General features: G+C 43.1%; 1 protein-coding gene across 2 annotated transcripts in view; it reads right to left on the reverse strand.

The window, feature by feature from the left end:
• Positions 1 to 11,607: 11,607 nt before the first annotated feature.
• The window catches only part of DRAM1 (DNA damage regulated autophagy modulator 1), a 36,332-nt gene continuing 26,285 nt past the window's right edge, over positions 11,608 to 21,654 (reverse strand). Inside the window, exons 5-8 of one of the 2 annotated variants that reach the window (XR_015556373.1) lie at positions 19,040 to 19,098; positions 14,553 to 14,645; positions 13,764 to 13,970; positions 11,608 to 11,871 (exon numbers count right to left, since the gene is read on the reverse strand). Coding sequence is in view for 1 of the 2 variants with exons in the window: in XM_004418025.3 (XP_004418082.1) it covers positions 13,926 to 13,970; positions 14,553 to 14,645; positions 19,040 to 19,098 (197 nt within the window). In the remaining variant the exon portion in view is untranslated. Of the gene's footprint in view, positions 13,971 to 14,552; positions 14,646 to 19,039; positions 19,099 to 21,654 lie in introns of both variants that reach the window. The other variant, XM_004418025.3, reaches the window with a different exon arrangement.

Raw genomic sequence — 21,654 nt, forward strand, 5'->3', positions numbered from 1 at the left:
AGACTCAGACTCCCTGTCTATAAAATGGGAATAATACTAATATCTTCTTCAGAGGATTGTGTTGAGGATTAAATTAGAAAATACATGTAAAATGGTTAGCACAATGCCAGCATATATAAGTATGCAATAAATATTTGCTGCTGCTATTGTTATTGTTGTTGTTATGATTACTGATATTATTATTATCATTATCATCCCTGCTTTCAAGGACTTAATAACCCACTTGGAGAAAGAAGGCAAGCACACTCAGAAATTTCAAATAACAATATAAGGGAATGGATTAGAGATAGCAACTAGGCTTCCAGTCACTTGCCAACTCCAGTGAGCCTTTATTGGCTGTCTCAAGTGCTATGTTGAGAAGGATTCTGAGGTTCATGCCAGCCTTGGAGGGAAAGAGCATCAATATTAATTAATGATATCTTTCATGGGTATCGGGGGTGTGGATATGAGGTTATATGGCATGTAACTTGCCATTCTTAGAATGAACGCTATAACGCCAGGTGTGGCAGACTACATAGAACAGTCGTTTCTGGAGGAGGTAGGATAGCTGCTGGACCTGGAGGCTGGGTTTGATACGAAAGGAAGGAGATGAAGTGAGGGAGGGAGAGGTATCTGGCACCAGGAATTTTGTGAGCAAATGTGCCAAGGATAAAACCCACATGTCTATGTGGGTGACAGTAAGTAGAGCAGCATCTCTAGACAACGGTTTGATGCTAAAGATTAACTCCATGAATGTGGTAAACAGAGATGCTGAGGTGGTCACCCAACATCAAATAAGCTGGCACATTGTTCCCGTAAATATCCCATATGCACTGGGCCACGTGCCTGCATTTGAAGTTCAGAAAATGTGGACACCAGTAAGTCTCTAGCACCATCTTCTCTACCATGGAGCTATTCAAAGGCTCTTCCCCATTGCCCTTGCTCATGAAGACCAACCTTTGGTGTTCCCTCTGTGGTTGCTGTTCAGAGCCCATCACTCTATGGGTACTTTAGAAAGTCCTTACAAATGGTTTCCAGCACGCACAGATGGCATTGCAGCCCCAAGCACCTGAGATTCTCAACAAATGCACATATGGATACAAAGTTATTGAAAATGAAAAATGAAGAATCAAGTTACCCAGAAACTGTAGCTTCCATGTATACCATGTGCCTCCTCTATAGTCAGTACTGTGCTAGCTCTGGAAGTCATATCAAAGAGGTATTGATTAAATCAACAAATAAGGATGGGAGGTTTTGAAAAATTCATTTGCAAAACTTCATAACTTGGCATAATGAGATTTTATTCTTCCATTCTTTTTTATTGAGTGTCTACCACAAAGCAGGCACTTCTATATTAGTTAGGACTTGTGTGGTTACAAGTGCCAGAGACATAACTCAAACTCATTTAAGCAAAAAAGGAGGTTATTACAAGGGATAATGTGATGTCCGTGAAACTCAAAGATGGGAATGTGCCTGGGGCACGGGAACAACTGAAACCAGGAACTGGAAGACCATCAGGGCTCTCTTTGATTCTTCTTGTCTCTGTGCCTCCATTCACTCGCTTCATTAGTTTCATTCTTCCTTCCAGCTGGTAATTAGCCTTTTCCATGTGGTGAAAAATATGGGAACCAATAGCTCCCAAATTTACCAATACATCTATATAGCTTTGGTCACCAAGAAGAGACTATCTTAACATTCTCTCTGTCAAAAAATCCCAGGGAAGGACTCATTGAAGCATTTCATGTCAGGTAAACTCCAGAGAGTCATGAAACAACATGGCAGTGCCCATGAAAATCACAAAGATGGAACCAAGGGAGAGGAAACTTCTGGAAGAAAGGAGGTAAAGTGCCACGCAAACAAAACAAGAGGTGTTGGGGCCTGCCCGGTGGCGCAAGAGGTTAAGTGGGCACGCTCCGCTGCGGCGGCCCAGGGTTTGCCGGTTCGGATCCTGGGTGCACACCGATGCACTGCTTGGCAAGCCATGCTGTGGCAGCGTCCCATATAAAGTGGAGGAAGATGGGCACAGATGTTAGCTCAGGGCCAGTCGTCCTCAGCAAAAAAAAAAAAAAAACGAGGAGCATTGGCAGATGTTAGCACAGGGCTGATCTCCTCACCAAAAAAAAAAAACAAGAGGTGCCTGTTACATCTTCCGTTATGTATTTTTTTCCTGCCAATTCAACTTAGCTATCAATCAACAATTCCATTCGTTTAATAAGCACCTATTTACTCATTGAGTGTCTGCTACATACCAGGTACTGTTCTAGATTCTAGGGATGAAAAGGTGGCCATGATACCTCTTAGAGTGCGAGGCATTCAGAGAGACAAAGAAATATAAAATATACTTGGTTTAGGACTTTAGGAATTTATCATATAACTGGAGAAAGAAGACTACGTATTTGTGTAAATATGTATATGTATCAAGTGGCAAGCTGTGTGCTATGGGTGATGAAAGTAAAGGAAGGTAAGTGGGGTCAGTGAGGCCTGGAACATTCAGGGGAAGCGTCTTGGAGAGGGTGATACTTCTGCAGGGTCTTTGAAGGGTGAGGAAGTTTTTGTTTATGACTACTTGTGTTTAAAGTGCAGGATTTTCACAACATCACGCTAAGTGAGGCCCTCTGCTCAAGGCTCTCTGCATCTGGAGGCCTTCTGGAATGCAGCCGTCGGCCAGTGGCCCTGTTCCTTTCTCAGAGACAGGACTACCACCCACAGCTCTTCTGATAGCCTTGTTTTTTATTGCCATGGCCTGTTGGATCAAAGCCTCTGAGTTTGATGCAAGTTCAGAATAATTTCCTTCAAGGATTAACTCATCTTTCTGGGCTCGGGGAGCTACACAAGCAACATCTGGTACAGCCTGCAGAGGGATTCTTCACCCAAGGAGTTTCAAATTTCAACATGTGAGCCATCCTGCTGAGTAACGTCATCGACGGGAAACAGCACTCAGAGACTTATCTTGTAACAAGAGCTCTGTGTAACACCCCACGGTCATGTTTTGCACACGACTATAATAAATGGTGCAAACTGTAACAGGTTCTTTATCACTTTGTTGCTTGCCAAAGGGACTGAATTCCACACTGATGGAGTTGAAATCCCCTTGTGGGGTTCCTCTGGGGCCGTTCCATAGCCCATCCCAGCACCACTAATAACACCCTCCCTGTGCACGGCCCAGCCCATAAGCTCACATTTTAATGCAATCACAGGGAATCTCTTGGTCAATTCCCTTTGTCAGATCCCATCTGTCACCTCCTTGTCTGCCCAGGCTTTCTGGAAAATCCTTGGTTGCGACCATTTCCTTGCCTCTTGGTAAATCCTGGCTTTATTCCTCCATGCTATGTTTTTGATATCCCTAACTCTGCCCTCTGCATCCCATGGGCTGGTCCCATCACTCCTGGATTTCTCTTCAAGGTTGAAATTTTACCTTGTCTTAAAGGTGAAACACTATATCAGCTAGTAGTTGAGTGTTATGCACCAGGGATATATTATTTATTGGGACACTGTTATCATCACCCATGACTCACCAGTGAGGAAAATGAGACTCAGAGTTTGAGTGAATAGCCCAAGAACAAGATATGAACCCAGGTCTGTCTCACTCTTAAAACTGTGCTCTTTCTAAGGGAAAAATATAGGAACCCAAGGAAATGCGAATCCCACATGGTAATCCCTACTTCCAAGAGGGGGAGAGAGAAGGAAAGAGAAATGAGGAAAACCCAAAGAGTAGTGGCTCTGAAATCAAAGGAGAATTCTGAGATGTGGTAACTGTCTGAAGCCAGAACAGGTTGGAGACTATTGAGACCATTGGCATGAACATGAAGAAAGCTACTGGCAAATGTTTTCAAGAAAAACTTCAGTAGAGTAATGGGTCTGGAAGAGGTTAGGTAGTGGGTGAACAATACAGACTGCAAATAAAAGGAAAGAGCCACTAGGTAGATGGTGGAATAAAGTGGAGGGCTCTTCTGTATCTACTAAACTTGAAACTCTGGTGGGGCCTGGAAATTGTTTCAACAAGACTTTAGGTGATTCTGATACACACTGAAGTTTGTGAACCACAGCCATAGCACAGAGTTTCTCAGCCTTGGCTGCACATTGGAATCACCTGGAATAATGATGCTTCTGCCCATTTCCAGAAATTGATTTAATTGCTCCAGGCAAGGAGTTTTTACAAATCTCTCCAGATGGTTCTAATGTGCAGTTAGAGTTGAAAACCACTGCTGCACTCAAAGAAGAGGTGGAAGGGGTAATACCAGTTGCAATGCAGCGTCTGGCTGTGCCAGGCATTGTGCTAAGAGCGTGCTTCAAGCGTTAATGGGCATAAAGATGACCCAGCAAGCTCTCAGGTGCTTTACGGGCATCGCTCCAATGGGTCCTCATGATAAGTCTATGAGGCAGGTACCATCATTATTCCCATTTTATAGATGAAGACACTGAGGTTCCAAGAAGTTACCTGACTTGCCTGGGGAGTCACAGTAAGGAAGCAGCAAAGCTGGAACTTGAAAATCAAGTCTTTGACTCCAAAGTACTCACTCGTTCTTTTTTCATAAAATTGTGGTAAAATCTACATAAGATAAAAATTACCACTTTCACCATTTTTAAGTGTATGATTCAGTGACATTAAGTACATTTGCAATGTTGTGCAACCATCACCACCATCCATTTCCAGAACTCCTTCATCATTCCAAACAGAAACTCTGTGCCCATTAAACAAACCTCCTCATTCTCCTCTCCCTCCAGCTCCTGGCAACCTCTATTCCGCTGTTTGTCTCTATGAATCAAAGTATTCGTTCTAAATCTCTGTGTTTCCAGATGAGCTCAAAGAAGAAATGAAGTTGCTGAAATTGATCAATTTTTTTCCTTGAATAAGGGTATCTCCGAGTTAGGTGAGGCCCCCACCTGAACTCCGTGCTCCCAAAATACTGAACAACTTGTAATTCCCACCAAACAGTATATTCTCTCTTGCCTCTGTGCCACAGCACAGGTGAATCCTTCCATTGTGTGTGCCCTTTTCCCATCTTGCCCTCATTTAGCAAACTCTGTCTCCTCTTCCAAGTCTCCCTCCAGGCTTGACCATCCCTGAAGATCTGAACCAAGTGCTTCAACTAGCATGGGCCCACAGACCAGGTCTTCACAAACTAATGTGCCCTCCAATCACCCGGGCGTCTTGTGAAAATGCAGATTCTGATTGAGTGAGTCTGGGGAGGGGGCCTAAAATTCTGCATTTCTATCAAGCCCCTAGGTGATGCTCATGTTACTGGTCCCTGAACCACACTTTGAGTAGCAAGGTCAAAGAGTGCAGTGCTTCACCTAACACATTTACTGTAATGTTTCCTTGGCTGTTTCTCCACTCCACTGTAAATACCTTGGTATTTACAGAAACTCGTCTTATTTATTGTTATGTATCCCTAGCCTAGTACTGTGCCTGACCCAGAGTAACACTAAGTAAATGTTGAATGAATAAATAAATGAGCTCACAGACTGGAAGCATAAAAAGGAACTAGATCTGTGAAAAGCCTCATAAGCCATACTAAGGCATTTGAAATTTATCCTGAAATTATGAGGAGCCACTGAAAGATTTTAAGTAAGAGAGTGCTATATCAAATGTGTGTGTGGAGTGTGTAAGATGTATTAGACAGGACCAAGACTGAAATCAAGGAAACAATAGCAAGCTACTGCACTAGTCCAAGCAAATAATTATGAAGGCCTGCACTAAGGCAGGGATGGTGGGAATGAGAGGAGGAAGAGGATTTGAGACCATATAGATGGGTTGACCACACACTCCCATTTGCTTAAGATAGACCCAGTTTACTCTGGGGTAAATGATTAATAGTGCCCCTTTCATTCTCCAAAATGCCCTGATTTGGATGATAATTATCTGTTCACCCTGTACATAGGAGATAAAGTTAATAGAACATGGGGTGGGGGTGGGGAGCAGAGTGACGAGTGTAGGATACGACTCAAGGGTCTGCCTTGGGTGATCCAGTGCATGGTAACATCATTTACCAAACCAGGCAATCCAGGAAGAGAAGCAGTGAGAGAAGCTTCTCTTTAAAATAAAAATACTTAAGTTAAAAACTGAGTCACTGAAAAGTATGAAGTAGATTGCAGTACATAGCATGACAAAAATTGCAAAGGAGACATATCTATGGCTGAAGTTTTGGGATCGAAGGTTTCGCTAAATTGAGAACGTCCTCCCTCCCTGAAGCTCTGAGTTGAGTTAGTCTCAGAGCAATTTACGATACTAGGAAACCTAGTAATCTGCCATTCAGACCAGCTTCAGATGGGAAGTCAAAATGGCTAGTTAATTCTGGATTTTCTCACTCCCCATTTTCTTCCCTTCAAGTCACTGCTGTGTCTGCTCCCAACAATCAATGACGTTTGAGTATCTCTAGGATTAACTGGATCACAGTTGACCACGGTCATTTGGACAGTCAAAATAATGACGTACCAGCCCAAGTCCTGGGTATTGAGTTGGAAGTACACATCCCCTGGTTCAACCCGAGCCAAAGGTCGGGGAACACCAAAATGTTCCACCTCATTTATAAACCACATGACCAAGATCCTTACTAATCTCTATTCACACTTGCCAACACCTCGGCTTTTTTCCTCCCCCCACAACATGTCAACAACTAGGTAATTATTTAATAAACCTCGGAACATACCTTTGCTTCTTCTCTTGGCCAGAGAGACCCGGGATTTTCCCGGTTTCAATTTCAAGGTGGTTCTGACTTAAGGGATCCAAGTGCGGTCAAGCAGAAGAATAAATCCACCCGCTAGAGCCTTTTGAGGGAACTTTCAAACAAAACTGTGGCTTTTCAAGTATTAAGAGGAAATGACAGACTGAACTAAGCTCGGTATTCATTTTAATACACGTGTTAAAGGTTATGTTAGCAGCTGTCAAATCGCTGGCCAACTCTAAATACATCACTCTTCGCCTTAAATCAGATGTCTTGGGTGGTACCTGGAACTTGCTACTCTGGGTTGACCCTGAGCAAAAGGATTGTTTGAGAAGGTGAAATTTGTCTTCCAGGCATTCCTATCACTCATGCTAGTATTAGCCTGATGAGCAAGAGAGGTGGAACCCAGGACCCCGGGTCCTGAGACCTTTACCACTTCCTGCTGCTGCTGGAGGCTCAGAGAACTCTATTGCCAGCTGGAGGTCAGATGGCAAGCCCCTATGTCTGACAAGTGTGAATGCTGAGGCCTTCTTTTACTCAGCCTGGGGGCAGCCTAAATGGTCTTACCTCTGGGCGCCTCCATGATGTTCCCCTGGGGAAGTAGAGAGCAGATGTTTCTTTCTAAACAGAAGATAGCCCCAAATCCATCTTACGGCATCAAGCAGAAGCAAAGATACTAAGAGATGAGAGTCCTAAGAAACCACTCCTCACAGCCACCAGGGCCTTAATCATACCGAAAGCTCCCCTCGCCCTACCCCCTAGCCTCACTGCCCAGTGGAATACTTGGCCATTTCAGTGTTCCTCCTCAGGGGTCGAGCATGAGTGTGGGAGAGCTAATCTCAATCTCCCACCAAAGACTGAATGTGTCATACAAGCCCTTTTTTCTTTATTATGTTTCTACTCCTGATTCCCACCACCTACCCCTGCCCCTCAAGTCTTAGATGCTCAGAGTTCAACCAGGACCCACCCTTTTGAAGCAACAACCTAGACATTTCACCCAGTTTTCTAAACTTACCAGTTTAGGGATTTCATTTCTCAGGGCCTTCTATTCTATGACTCTAGAAAATCTGATAAATTAATTCATACTCACATGATAATGGTTGATAATCACATTGTCCCTGTGGAAAAGGTTGACTATAGGAGTTATAGCCCTGGATTTAGACCTCGCCCCACTACTTGGTACCCGGTGACAACCTTACTGTACCTTCATTTCTTCAGTAGTAAAATGGGGCTATGCGGAAAACCCTTCTCCCAGTGTCTTCCATATGGTAGATGCTCAATCAATGTTAATAGAGACATGTCCTTGAAGCGAAAGTCCCTGAAGACCTGGTACTGAAAAAAATTATGATGCCTCTCCATAGGTAGTTCCAAATAAGATTTTCTTTTTCAAAGTGACAAAAGGATTTTTAGGACAGTGAAACTATTCTGTGTGATACTACAAAAGTGGATACATGCCATTATACATCCACCAAAACCCATAGAATGCACACCACCAAGAGTGAACTCTAATGTAAACTATGGACTTTGGGTGATCATGATGTGTCCATGTACATTCATCGATTTTAACAATGTACCACTCTGTTGGGGCACATGGGTAGTCAGGAGGCTGTGTGTGTGTGGGTCAGGGGGTATATGGGAACTCTGTACTTTCCACCCAATTTTGCTTTGAACCTAAAACTGCTCTAAAAAATAAAGTTAATTAATTTTTTTAAATGACACAAAAGGTACATTTAAGCAAAATTAAAGCCTATTATTTCTAAATAAATTTTTTAAGTTTCTCAAAGCTGGGGTTTCCTCTCTCTCTCTCTGTGGCCCCTGCCTTGCTGGTGTCCCCAGTCATTGGGTTATTCTGCGCTGACCACCAAACTACAGGGGCAGGGAGGGCCAAAAGGTCTGTGGATTCCCCCTGGTGTTGTGTACTGGGCCAGAAGCAGGACAGGGAATGCTGTGGCTGATGATGGATGTCTACAAAGCACAATGTTCTCCAAGGATAAGGCAGTGTAAGTGGAATCGCAGCCCATCAAAGAGATCCAAAAAGAGAAAGTGGCTAGAAAAGGGAGATTAGAAGAGGCAGTGACAAAAGTGCAAGGTCACAATGAAAAACCCACATGCGCTGGAGACACTCTTGACCATGAAAAGGAGGAGAGTAGGAGCCAGAGGGGAGGAGAGAGAAGAGAGTGGAGCTCTGCTCTCCACAGAGAGGGGAGCAAACAGCCTTGCCCTCCCCGCCCTACGTGTTTAAATACAAGAGGGAACCAAGAGGGAGAGTGTAGAAGAGCAGTGAGACAGCCAGCTGGCCTCTGCCCCACACCATCGACGGCAGAATCCACCGTCTGTGCCTGTCCATGAACGAGTGAGTCACCAAGAAAAGGTGAGCTTATAATCAGCACCCTCAGTTTAGAATGAAGTGTAAAATTGTTGGATTTTCCAACAAAAAAATACTCAAGCAACAAGTTTCTAAAGGCCAGATGACAGTATTTGTCAAATGACTGATGAGGTTCCTGTTTGTCCCAGCATCCCTACTTAAGGGAATTTCTCCCACGGATTTCCTTGCACATGTGTGAAATGATGTAGGTACAAGGCCATTCACTTGTAATTGCAAAAGTCTGGAAACCACATGACTGTTCCTCAAGTAAGGGACTTGTTCAGTAAATGAGGGCACAGCCATGCAATGGAATACCGTTCAGGCATAAAACAGAAAATAAACTAAAAACTGAGGAAGAGCTCTGTGTATTGATAAGGAAACATCTCCAAGATACATTGTTTAGCCAAAAAAGGAAGGCTCAAAACTGTTTGTACAGTATGCTACATTTGGGGTAAAAGCTAAAAAGGAAACCTTTCTAAATGTGTGTTTCTGCTTATATTTTCATAAAAAGTGGATATCTGCAAGGAGAAGGGTGAACTGAGTAAATGTGGGTAGAGAAAAATACAAAGGCTTTTCACAGAATATCTTTTTATATTGTTTTGATTTTTGAATCATGTGAATATACTACTGATTCGAAATTTTTAAAATAAGAACAAATGGTTCAGAGAGTAAGGGCTGTGAGTGGGGGCAGTTGAATCCCCACTTATCCAGAAGTAATCTTTCCACCCCAATATGGTGAGTCCAGATAAGAGGAGTTTTCTGTATTTGCAAATGAGGAGAACTCTTGGTTTTTTGTATTAGGCAGGACTCTTATACGTATAAGCATCAGAAATCCAACTCAAGTTTATTGAAGTTAATAAGAGACTCTATCAGCTCACGTCAGTGGAGTCCAGAGGTGGAGCTGGCTTTGGGGATGGTAGGGCGCAGAGCATTGCTCACTGCTGAGCGACTGCCTAAGCCACAGGCTTACTAGGCATCTCCTGGCACTCTGGCTCAAACCACAAAGCAGATTGTTGGTATCTCCTCCAGCATTTTCCAAGCATCGATTTTGGAGGTCATTGCCACCCCCAATATGAGTTTGGCATCCTGCTGCCTTTCAGTTTAGAAGATGAATCTGTTGGGGGTGACCAAGGAGAGTTAGAAGCTTCTCCTCCAGGGCTTGAGGCTGTGGTTGCTCTCTTGTGCAACAGACAGGACGCAGATGCACGACATTCTGGCCTTGAGAATGCAGTGCATTCAGAGCCAGACCAAGAGTATGTGTGTGGGGAGACGGCTGGCCTTACCAGCTTGCCAGAATCAGGGAGTGGGAGAGAATGGGATACCACTTATCTCCCTCCCACTCCTCCTTCCTCATTCCGGGCCCAAACACCAGACCAGTATGTCTCCAACTGAGTAAAAAATGGGAACATGGGACAATGCCACATGTAAGGGATGTTAGGAAACCCAAATACAGCACAACACTGATGTACTTAATTTGGTTTATGAAATGCAATTTCTGTGGAATCCTCTGTGTTAGTGTTAAAAAAAAAAACGACCCACTTGATTAGGAATCAGGAAAGTTAAGAGTCCCAGACTGGAATCTGTTGCCATCTGTCAGTAGAACCTCTTGCAGGCCATCAAACCTCTCTTTGTTCAGTTTCCTCATCTGAAACATGGGCTAATTAACAGCCTGGGCCATCTCACAGAGGTTACAGAAGAACACAAGAAGCCTGAAAAAGTATAAGCATAACTTCGAAGTTAACTGAAGGCATGTTTATTAACTATAACCTGAAAAGGTTGTCAGCAAGTATAATTTGGTTTACTCTGAAACAAGTGAGGTTGACTCTTCTGGTGTATGCATTGGGGGCACTTTAATTCCATAGTGGAATCTGCTGCTTTGTGTCTGTCCAAGATCCATTTCTCATCCCTTTCTTCTGAGAAACAACTTTTACCCACCATCAGCCCAGTAATTTGGGTGGTGTTGACCCCACCCTGCTCCAGAGGTGGACATGTGACTCAGGTCTGACCAATCAGAGCATCACACCTCCCTGGGCTACAGGATGGGCACATGACCCAAGCCAGCCAATCAGAAACAATGAGTTTCAATTCACGGGCTTCTGTTGGAACCATTGAAAAGTCCTCTCTTTCCACTGGACAGGTTGGAGGCCTGCGGCTTCTAGAAGCCATCTCACTCCCACCAGGGGAAAGCTTGCCTGAGAATGATGCCAACAGAGAGAAAAGCAGAGCTGAGAAAAAAGAGAATAAATAGCATCCTGGTGGCACTTTTGGATGCAGCCATCTAAAGCCAGCTCCACGCCTGGACTTCTCAGTTACTTGAGTCAATAGACGCCCCTTTTTCCTTCGACAAAGTTGAGTTGTATTTCTGGTGCCTTCAACTCTAAGAGTCTTGACCGATGCAAACTTCTGATACTACTGTTCAAGCATCTCTACAAAGATGACCCATCGTGCCCACATGCAAAGCTACATGAATTAAGAAAACATGAGGTTTGAACTATACCTTTATCAAATCCAGCTGGAGCTAGAATTGTTTCCTGGATAAATACACTTCATAGCACAACCTTGGCAACAAATTATAATTTACAGAGACACAAATTACTAAAACAAAGAAATAGTTTATTTTACTCTTTCAGGTCATGAGGTCCAAGGAAATGCAAGTTCACGGAAATTAGAAATAACACTGAAGTGTGGATAAGACCAGCTTTGGAGGTTGCATGGAATCAGCTGAATGTGATTGTCTGGAGTGATTTCTGGCCTTCTCGGTTTGCCAAGCCAGGTGTCCCATTTTGTCTAGCCCATGTAACAATGTCTTTGGTAACTGTCCAGGTTGAAGAGAGTTGTCATAGTATGGTGACTCCCAGATAACTGGAATGTTTACAGTACACAAAGCAGAACAGTCAACGTTACTGAGTGATAGAGACCATCTGTTTATCACTTAACTAGTAAACCAGAGTAATGCATTCCTTCATTTGTTCACTCATTCATTCATGCACTCATTATTAAGCACCTACTATGGACCAGGAGGCACCCTGGTAAATGCTGGAATTACAAAGGTAAAGATTAAGGCACATGCTCTGCCCTCAAGGAGCTCCCAGTCTAATCTCGCAGAGAGATGTGGAAATGAAGACAATGCATCATGAGAAGCACTGATAACGAAAGTCTGTTCAAAGTGAGACCCAACCATGGATGCATCTATTACATCTATTACATCTATGCATCTATTACATCTATTACACCAGTGCATCCACGGTAAAGATGTATGGCATTCCTCCCCGTCTTCAGAATAATGAACGCTTGACACAGCTGTAATCAGTCTTTCAGTTCCAGTGTTACAATGGGGACCCACAGCATTATGACAAGTAACAACAGACCGAGACATGGTGATCACGTTCCCACTGCTGAACATTTAGGGGAGACACAGTTTGTCATTGCAGAGGTGGCTGACTGCTTCTGAGTTTCACCCCTTCACTCAACAAGTCATTATCAAGAAGCCATCACATGCTCACCACCACCAGATTCCCTCCAAGGCTGTCCAAGTGGGCCGCTCTGCCCTTGGCATATGCCCTCAAGGTCTGGACCCACTTGGCCAGACATGGATTTGTGTTCTGGAGGGTTCTTGAAAAAGAGTTCCTTCTCTTCAGCTTTCAAACCTAAGCCTTAACATTTCAAGGCCCACTTCCTCCTCTGGAATGACTTGCTTTTCATTTGTCATTCATGATTTGGGTGAAACGGTGGAATGCGTAGGTCTTGCTTACCAAAGGACGTGATTCACATTTCATATAGTGTGCAAACATCCCGCCACAGGCATTTCAAAGAGGAGCAAATAAAGTGCACCTTGCATCCTCTCCTTTCTCTCTCTTTCTCGGCCCTATGTTCCCTTCGACGTGTTGACTGGCATAAAATGAATTCGAATGTGAGTTTCAGCTTCTGAGTCAGACTGTATATCAAGTTATGCCAGTAACAACAAAGGGTGGTTTTATAAATGTTACTTTTAATGCTTTTCACAGGTTGGCTTTGCAGAGGTTTAGTATTAAGCAAAAGTCTCCTTCCCATAATCCTGCCTTCCACGAATGTTCCCTGAGACACACTTTTCCTCCTTGCTCATCTAGCAAAGACAACAATCTGGAATCCAGTGAGGTTTTCCTGTTAGTCGCTCACCTCTGTTTTACTCTGTTGTTATAAGGCTTCTGATTTCTAATCTGCCTTGATGAATCCATCCCACCTGGACTTCCATCCACTGCTGACTGCCAGGTAGCAGCAGGGTAAAAGCTTCGGCCCTGTGAGCAGGGAGGCCCATGGAGGGCAGAATTTCAAAACTGAGGTTATTGTGTTCACTTAGAGTTAATGTGCATAGTAGTATTAAGGCTTTTCAGTAGAAGCATTTTGCTTAGTTCATCTAAAAATCAGAGTACCTTAGTGTTAATTTATTAACTAAATCTCTATGATGACCATAAACTGAATTTTATAAATGCCCTCGTGATATAAAATCATACAGTTCATTCTCTAAAAATGAAATTTAAAAATGATTATCCCCTGATTTTACATTTGAGTGAATTCCTCATTAGTGTATTTCCGTAAGTCACTCACACACACAGAAAAAGCAAAACGGAATCTGTACAAACTAAGAGCTCTCCATTTTCTGTAACCACTTATCCTTTCTGTAACGAATTTGTCAACATAAAAAAGTGCCTACTTGGAAAATTATAAAAACATTGCTACAATGTCATAAATGCTCTACATTCTCTAGGAAAACATACCTTTGAAAACAGTACAACCATTGGGAATCTTAATGAAATTCAAGTCCTGGATGTGCCATACATGCATTCCACTCAGGGCAGCATTAAAACTCTGCCTGTCCTCTGTACCCCTTCTAGAAATTGTCTGCGACTTTCATTGACTGAGATAGGAGTCTTCTTTCTTCAAACGGCACCGTTGATTTCTGTGGATATCCTTAGGGTGACACTCTATTAAAAAAAAAAAAAAGGTTTAAAAGCAGGTAAACAATTCCACTGCCGGCAATGAAACTCCCCACAGCTTTGCCCAACCCTAGACATGATCTCACTATGGTTTGTGCTGAGCTTCAGCTGCGTCCTGAAGAATTTTCTTGACTTTCTATATCCTTTTAGCTAATCATTCACTTGTTTCAATATGTAAGATTTTCTTTGTTGCCAAATCTGATAAGGTCCCACCTTCTCTCTGCCTTGGGAACATTTTTCAACAACAGACTTTTATTTTTTTAAAAAGATGTATTTCCTATTATTTGCAACTAGTGAGACCGCCTCAAAAAGAAAATAACCAGGGTATATGACTATAAGCATCAAATGGCAGAGGACATACGAATCTTGCATTGTTTGGGAGAGCTGTTAAAGATGCTTCCCTTTGAGAATAACTAAGTTGCATGATACTTATATTTTTTCAAATGCATGAGGGTAAAAAGAAAGAAAGATAGTGCTCTTATTTTTTTTAATGTAAGAAGTTTTCTATGGATTTTGAATAATCCTAATTGTCAGCAATTTATAACATTTGAACCATTGATAAATACCTACCTGGAAATCTTGGACAAATGTTAGGAAGTAGAAAATAAAACCAAAGGCCACTGTCCATTCACAGATCGCACTCACTACGTGATATACATAATCCTAAGAGCGATAATAAAGAAACAGAATTTAGCCCAAATCGATTCACTTTAGTGTACGTATTGAAATAATAATGAGCAGGTCAGGCCAGAGGAAAAAGCTGTCCAGGGAGCATAAACCAGCCTCTTGAGGAGTCAGCAAGTCCACATGGATGAACATCAGGGCACCTGCCCAATGAGAACATGAACGCAATTATCCTGAAAGTTCTTTCCAGCTCTCGCACACCCTGGCTTTTAGACTAGTGTATATATCTTCTAAAGGCAAAATAAAGATCACGAAATGGCCAAGTCTGGGAAGCAAATTTGGACTCAACAGAAAAAAGAACTTTCCATACAAGCCATGACTTGTTTTCCCACTGCTGGGAATCCCAAAGTTGAAAGGCACGCTTAAAAAGCATCTATTTGGCGTTTGTAGAGTTATTCCAAAGAATGAGTGTCTGCATCTAGAGGAAATTGGCTGCCTATCGCCACAGGGTTTTGTGTTTCTCTGTGACTATAGAAAACGTCAGTTCAGAAAATAGTTCTCCTTAACATTATAAGGTAAACAGAGCTACAAAGCAAATGCTAATGGGACATCTATTTGTAACTGACTCTATCTTCTTGGGGGCAGGAATGAGAAAATGGAAGGCAAGAATGAGAATGGCGGGGCCAGCCCCGTGGCTTAGCGGTTAAGTGCATGCGCTCTGCTGCTGGTGGCCCAGGTTCGGATCCCGGGCGCGCACCAATACACCACTTGTCAGGCCATGCTGTGGCGGCGTCCCATATAAAGTGGAGGAAGGTGGGCACAGATGTTAGCCCAGGGCCAGTCTTCCTCAGCAAAAAGAGGAGGATTGCCCATCCTCAGGGCTGATCCTCACAAAAAAACAAAAGAATGAGACTGGCTTTAATGGTGGGGGTGTGGGCAGGTTCCAAAGTCAGCTGCCTATGGAGGTCAGGAAATTAATCAAAATAAACGAAACTGATGGTTTCGAAAAGAGAGGGAAGATGGAGAGCCCACGCCTTATCAGCTCAATTCCATTTTCACCAAATGGGAAAATATGACTCCAGTGTTGCTTTGAGAGAGATTTTACAAAAAGCCTCTGTGTGTGTGTGTGTGTGTGTGTGTGTGTGTCTGTGTCTGTGTGTGTCTGTGTCTGTGTCTGTGATCTCCTATGTTTAAATGCTGGGAACTACTTTAAAAGCATTTTTAAACACCATGTACGTAAAAAATGCATGTCTGCATTTTGACTTTAGCCCACATGCCAAATTAGGCCCGTGGACTGTCAGGTTGCCCCCTCTGATTTCAAATAATGACCTGTTTTTTCCCTACTTCACTTTCTGTTCTGCTATAGGTTACAGGTGTCAGAAAACAAATGTGCTGGATTGCAGGTTGGTTCCATGGTGACAGTTGTTTTCGTGTGTGAGGAAAATCAGCCCTGAGCTAACATCCGATGCCAATGCTCCTCTTTTTTGCTGAGGAAGATTGGCCCTGGGCTAACATCCCTGCCCATCTTCCTCTGCTTTATATGGGACGCCGCCACAGCATGGCTTGACAGGCAGTGCATCGGTGCGTGCCCAGGATCTGAACCCCGGGCTGCCGGAGCGGAGCATGGGCACTTAACCACTAGACCACCGGGCCAGCCCTGTGACAATTTTTTTCTTTGATCCAGTTTTCATCCACAAAGATTCAATCGAGAGGCATCAGACTCTCATTGACACCACCCCCTGCTCTCCCCAATGACGTTCACATCCATCCTGTTCTCATCCAGCTCGCAGTGGGGAGACCCTCACCAGCCTTCCTTAGGGGAGAGAGAACGGAGGCCACCTCCTTTCTGTGACAGCACCAGGGGATCCACCCCATCCCGTATCATCCTTGGACAGTGAAGAGATGGCTTATAAAGATAGAAGCAGAATTTGGGGGGGTGGGTTTCTTTAGTATGATATTAATGAAAGTGCACTGAACAGGAGTCCAGACGCCTCCAGTACAGGCGTGTGAGTGCAGGCAAAGCTCTAATCTTGCTGTGTAAAATGAGACAATGGAGGGGGGCCAGCCCAGAGGCACAGCAGTTAAGTGTGCGGGCTCCACTTTGGTGGCCCGGGGTTCACAAGTTTGGATCCCAGACGCCCACCGACACACAGCTTGTCAAGCAAGCCATGCTATGGCGGCGTCCCATATAAAGTAGAGGAAGATGGGCACGGATGTTAGCTCAGGGCCAATCTTCCTCAGCAATAAAAAAGAGGAGGATTGGCATCGGATGTTAGCTCAGGGCTGGTCTTCCTCACAAAAAAAAAAAAAGAGAGAGAGAGAGAGAGACAACGACATGATTCTCACCCTCCCTACCAAGTAAGACGATGCACAGGAATGTGCCATGAAAGCTCTAAAGTTCCACAGGTTTGGGGCAGTACCTAAATGATTCATCTATTCAGTGAGTTAATGTAAAGGGTTTTCTTTGCATTTGTTGACATTGGGAACAGAAGGCAATACAAGAATGACACGGTAATTTATGGAGTGAGTAGAAAAACAGGTACTTTTCACTTTTCTAAGATAGAAAATGAAATGAAAAAAAAGATTTTTAACTGCCTGGGGATATGCTTTGACGAACCCATCCAGGCAGCTCATAAACGTTTGATTTGTGGTGGAAGGTCTCCTCCCAGTGGCAACAAAGTAAAGTACACTTGGGGTTACACTGCTGTGAGGTCTCACTTTCAGGAAGCACATTTTTTTTAATGTCCTCTGGTCACTGTCTTCCTCAGCATCTTCAGTCTCTCTCTTGTCTCTTGCAGGTTTCCATCGCATGCCAAAATTCTCTGTCTTGGGACATCCTTCCTCTGACTCCGCTGTCCCTTCTAGCCACCATCTTATTTCTTCTCTTCCTCTCACTTCCAAGCATTCGATTGATAGCTGAATTAATGAACCACTCCTCTCACCATTTCTTTAACCTCCTGCAACCGGCTTCTAACGCCAACATTTTACTGCAATTGCCATGTGAAAAAATATCAGTAACTCCCCCTACCCCTTGAAAAGAAAAACTCCTGCTGTTCCCTTACCAGCTGTCTTCTCCCCTGGGGCATCCTTGATCCTCCCGCATGGCAGCTAGACGAACCACCACTGTAAGTATCTAATGGCACGAGTCCATCTCAATTCCAAACATTCTGTTCTGGGCTGTCCCAGTGGCGTAGTGGTTAAGTGTGTGAGCTCCGCTGTGGTGGCCCGGGGTTCACAGGTTCGGATCCTGGACGCACACAGAGGCACTGCTTGTCAAGCCATGCTGTGGCGGCGTCCCATATAAAGTAGAGGAAGATGGGCACAGATGTTAGCCCAGGGCCAGTCTTCCTCAGCAAAAAAGAGGAGGACTGGCATCAGATGTTAGCTCAGGGCTGATCTTCCTCACAAAAATAAATAAATAAAATAATTAAAAAAAAAAAATTCTGCTCCTTGTGCGCTGATGTCTGGTCTAGAAATCACCAGTCACTCTATCCTATGCTCTGATGGCTATCAATCCTGCCAGAGTCCCCCAAGTCTAACTGGACATTTCTCCTTGATGTTTCACTGTATCCTCAGAGTCAACAATTCTAAAACTAAACCCATCCACTTTCCCCTATGAAATCGTTTATTCCTGTTGGGGACCTTATCTCTCTCTGTTCATGGGAACCAATTCTTTGGTTCACCCAAGATAAAAACTTGGAATTCATCTCCAATTCATGATGTCATTTCATTTTCATCTTAGTCGCTTGCCAGTAGTCCTCAAATATTTTTCCCCTATTACTTCCAATCTAGGCTAATCTTGATTTGAAATCTGTAATGGTAGAACTGCCTTCTCCCTGCCTTCCTAACTCTTAGCTCTTCTCTTCAATCCATCCCAGGTGTTGCTTCTGACTAATATTCATCCAATAATAGTCTTTCCATTTACTTTCCTGTTTAAAAGTCTTTAAAGGCTTACTCTGGTCACCTAAGTCAAGTCTGCCCACCTCTTAAAGACTTCCACAAACTACTCCCCTGCAGATTTATCCCTGACCACATTTATTTCTCACTCTATCCTGAAATGAGCTATCCACTACACTGGAGCTGCTCTCCTCTCCTCTGCTTAACACGCCATGCTTCCTCTGACCTCCATCCACAGCGCTCCTCTACCCTTAAGTGTCTGACCTCTTTTACGTAACAGATGGTTGAAGTGTTTAAGACAGATTTAGGAATTCAAAATTTTGAAACTAATCCCAGGAACCATTTGAGATTTTCCTGATAGCTAATTATAACACAGGCATTGCCAAATAATTGGAAAATAAGCTAATGTTATGCCATATTTACTCCATATTTTGCAACTTGTTCTAAGAAATGGCAGTCATCCTTCTAGGTTTCACCCAGCCACAGTCTCACATAACCAGGCTCCACAATCAGATTCAAAATGACTTAAATCTTACCTTTTCTTTTGGATTCCACTCCAGCTTGGTTATAGAAATCAGTGAAGCACAGGCAATCACTAAAAAAAGGAAACTGTTAAGGAAACTACAGGAGAAAATAGGCCCTTTAATGTTAAGACTAGGTTATTCTTCCAGTAATATAATCATTACACAGTGTTAAAATGCTCCACCTTCAGCCCGTTAGGACGGCTACATCAAAAAACCAGAAAATGAGTGCTGGTGAGGATGTGGAGAAATTGGAACCATTGTGCACTGTTGGTTGGAATGTAAAATGGTGTAGCCTCTGTGGAAAACAATATGGAGGTTCCTCAAAAAATTAAAAATAGAACCACCATATGGTCCAGCAATTCTACTTCTGGGTATACACTCAAAAGAATTGAAAGCAGGGTCTCAAAGAGATATTAGCACACCCACATTCATAGCAGCATTATTCACAATAGCAAAAATGTGGAAGCAACCCAAGTGTCCATTGACTAATGAATAGATAAGCAAAACATAGTATAGACATACAATGGAATATTATTCAGCCTTAAAACAGAAAAGAATTCTGCAATATGCTACCACATGGGTGAATCTTGAAGACATTATGCTAGGTGAAATAAGCCAGTCAAAAAGACAAATACTGTATGATTCCACTTACATGAGGTACTTAGAATAGTCAAATTCATAGAGACAGAAAGAGAATAATGGTTGCCAGGGGTTGGGGGGAGGGGAGAACGGGGAGTTATTGTTTAATGGGTATAGATTTTCAGTTTCACAAGATGAAAATAATTACGGGGAATGGATGGTGGCGATGGCTGCACAACAACATGAATGTATTTAATACCACTGAACTATATACTTACAAAGGGTTAAGATGGAAGACTTTATGTCATGTGTATTTTAAACACACACAAAATGTTAATACCAACATTTCTGCAATCAAACCAAGTTATATTAACTTTTTATAATCTCAAACCTTAAGTTCGTTTATGACAGCAGTTAAATTACAACATGGAAATACAATCACTCCTTAGCAATATTTTTTAAGTTATATATAACAAAATTTTAATCTGTGTCTACATTTTGCTCATCCCTGCATGTTTCTCAGTGTTACACTGGTTACCTTAGTTGCTTAAATTTGGTCAAAATGAGCCAGCCCTGATGGCCCAGCCATTAAAGTTCAGCATGCTCCACTTCGGCAGCCCAGGTTCAGTTCCCAGGTGCGGAACCACACCACTCGTCTGTCAGTAGCCATGCTGTGGCAGTGACTCACATAGAAGAAGTAGAAAGACTTACACTAGAATATACAACTATGTACTGGTGGTTCAGGTGGGAAGGAAAAAAAACAGAGAGGAAGATTGGCAACAGATGTTAGCTCAGAGTGAATCTTTCCCAGCAGTAAATAAATAAATTTGGTTAAAATGACTGATACAGCAGTCCAAGATGGGTACTTTTCGAGTGCTTTTTCCCTAAAATACTATTTTCCTTAAATAAAAATATTGAATAAAAATATGTTTTCCCTAAAATACTATTTTCAAGGCAACAGATTTAAGGAAAAATTAACATTCAAAGTACCAAAACTCATATACAAAAACAAGCTATAGAAATTCAAACTATTATCTTTAAAAGACAGATTTTCATTGAGTAATTGGGTATAAATGGAGCCCTTCCTCCCAGGCCCAAAGAGTTTTACAAATCAAAGAGATATTTCCTACATCTTACCTTGGGGGTGAACGACAAACCCTGAGAGGCCAGCCTAATAATGCCAAGGAGCACAAGAGTGGTGACAACCATTTTGATTGAATTTAGAAGGCAAGGGGCCGGCCCTGTGGCTTAGCGGTTAAGTGCTTGCACTCTGCTACTGGTGGCCCGGGTTCGGATCCCGGGCTTGCACCACTCACCACTTGTCCAGCCATGCTGAGGTGGTGTCCCACATAGAGCAACTAGAAGGATGTGCAACTATGACATATAACCATCTACTGGGGCCTTGGGGAGAAAAAGGAGGAGGATTGGCAATAGATGTTAGCTCAGGGCCGGTCTTCCTCAGTAAAAAAAGGAGGATTGGCATGGATGTTAGCTCAGGGCTGATCTTCCTCACCAAAAAAAAAAAAAAAAGGAAGACAAAAGAGAAAGCTGGAGAAAAACGAGATGCTCTTAAAAAGCTTTTACAAAAGGTTAGGAATTCAAGGTGTTGCGTCAATGCCAAGCTTAGAGCCTCCTCTGAATTGGGGGTCAGCACCCCTCTCCCCACCCCCACCCCTCATATTTTGCAATGCCTAACACTTCTCCGTTTTTCAAAATAAAAGTAGAAAGCATAGAAGATTTCATTACCACACTCCTGTTTCTAAGTGTTCTAAAGCCTTTTAATCCTTTCATTTATTCTCTCTTTAGTTCCATCTTCTGGGCACCAGGTACCATGCTGCAGGAGGAGGTGGGGGAGGCAGAGAAAAAACCCTGGTGAAACAGACTTGGTCTCAGCTCCAGAAACATCCCAGTCTTGATGGATGAAGCCCAGGGAATGTGTCACATGAGAGAAAAGAACAGGGCACAGTGATGAGTCAGAGGGAAAACTATTAACTCAAGTGGAATGGGGTTTGGGGTGTCAGGAAGGCTTCACTGAGTTGAGCTTAATC

Source organism: Ceratotherium simum, chromosome 25 (genome assembly GCF_057802395.1).
Source record: "Ceratotherium simum simum isolate JZ-2026a chromosome 25, ASM5780239v1, whole genome shotgun sequence".
Taxonomy (NCBI): domain Eukaryota; kingdom Metazoa; phylum Chordata; class Mammalia; order Perissodactyla; family Rhinocerotidae; genus Ceratotherium; species Ceratotherium simum.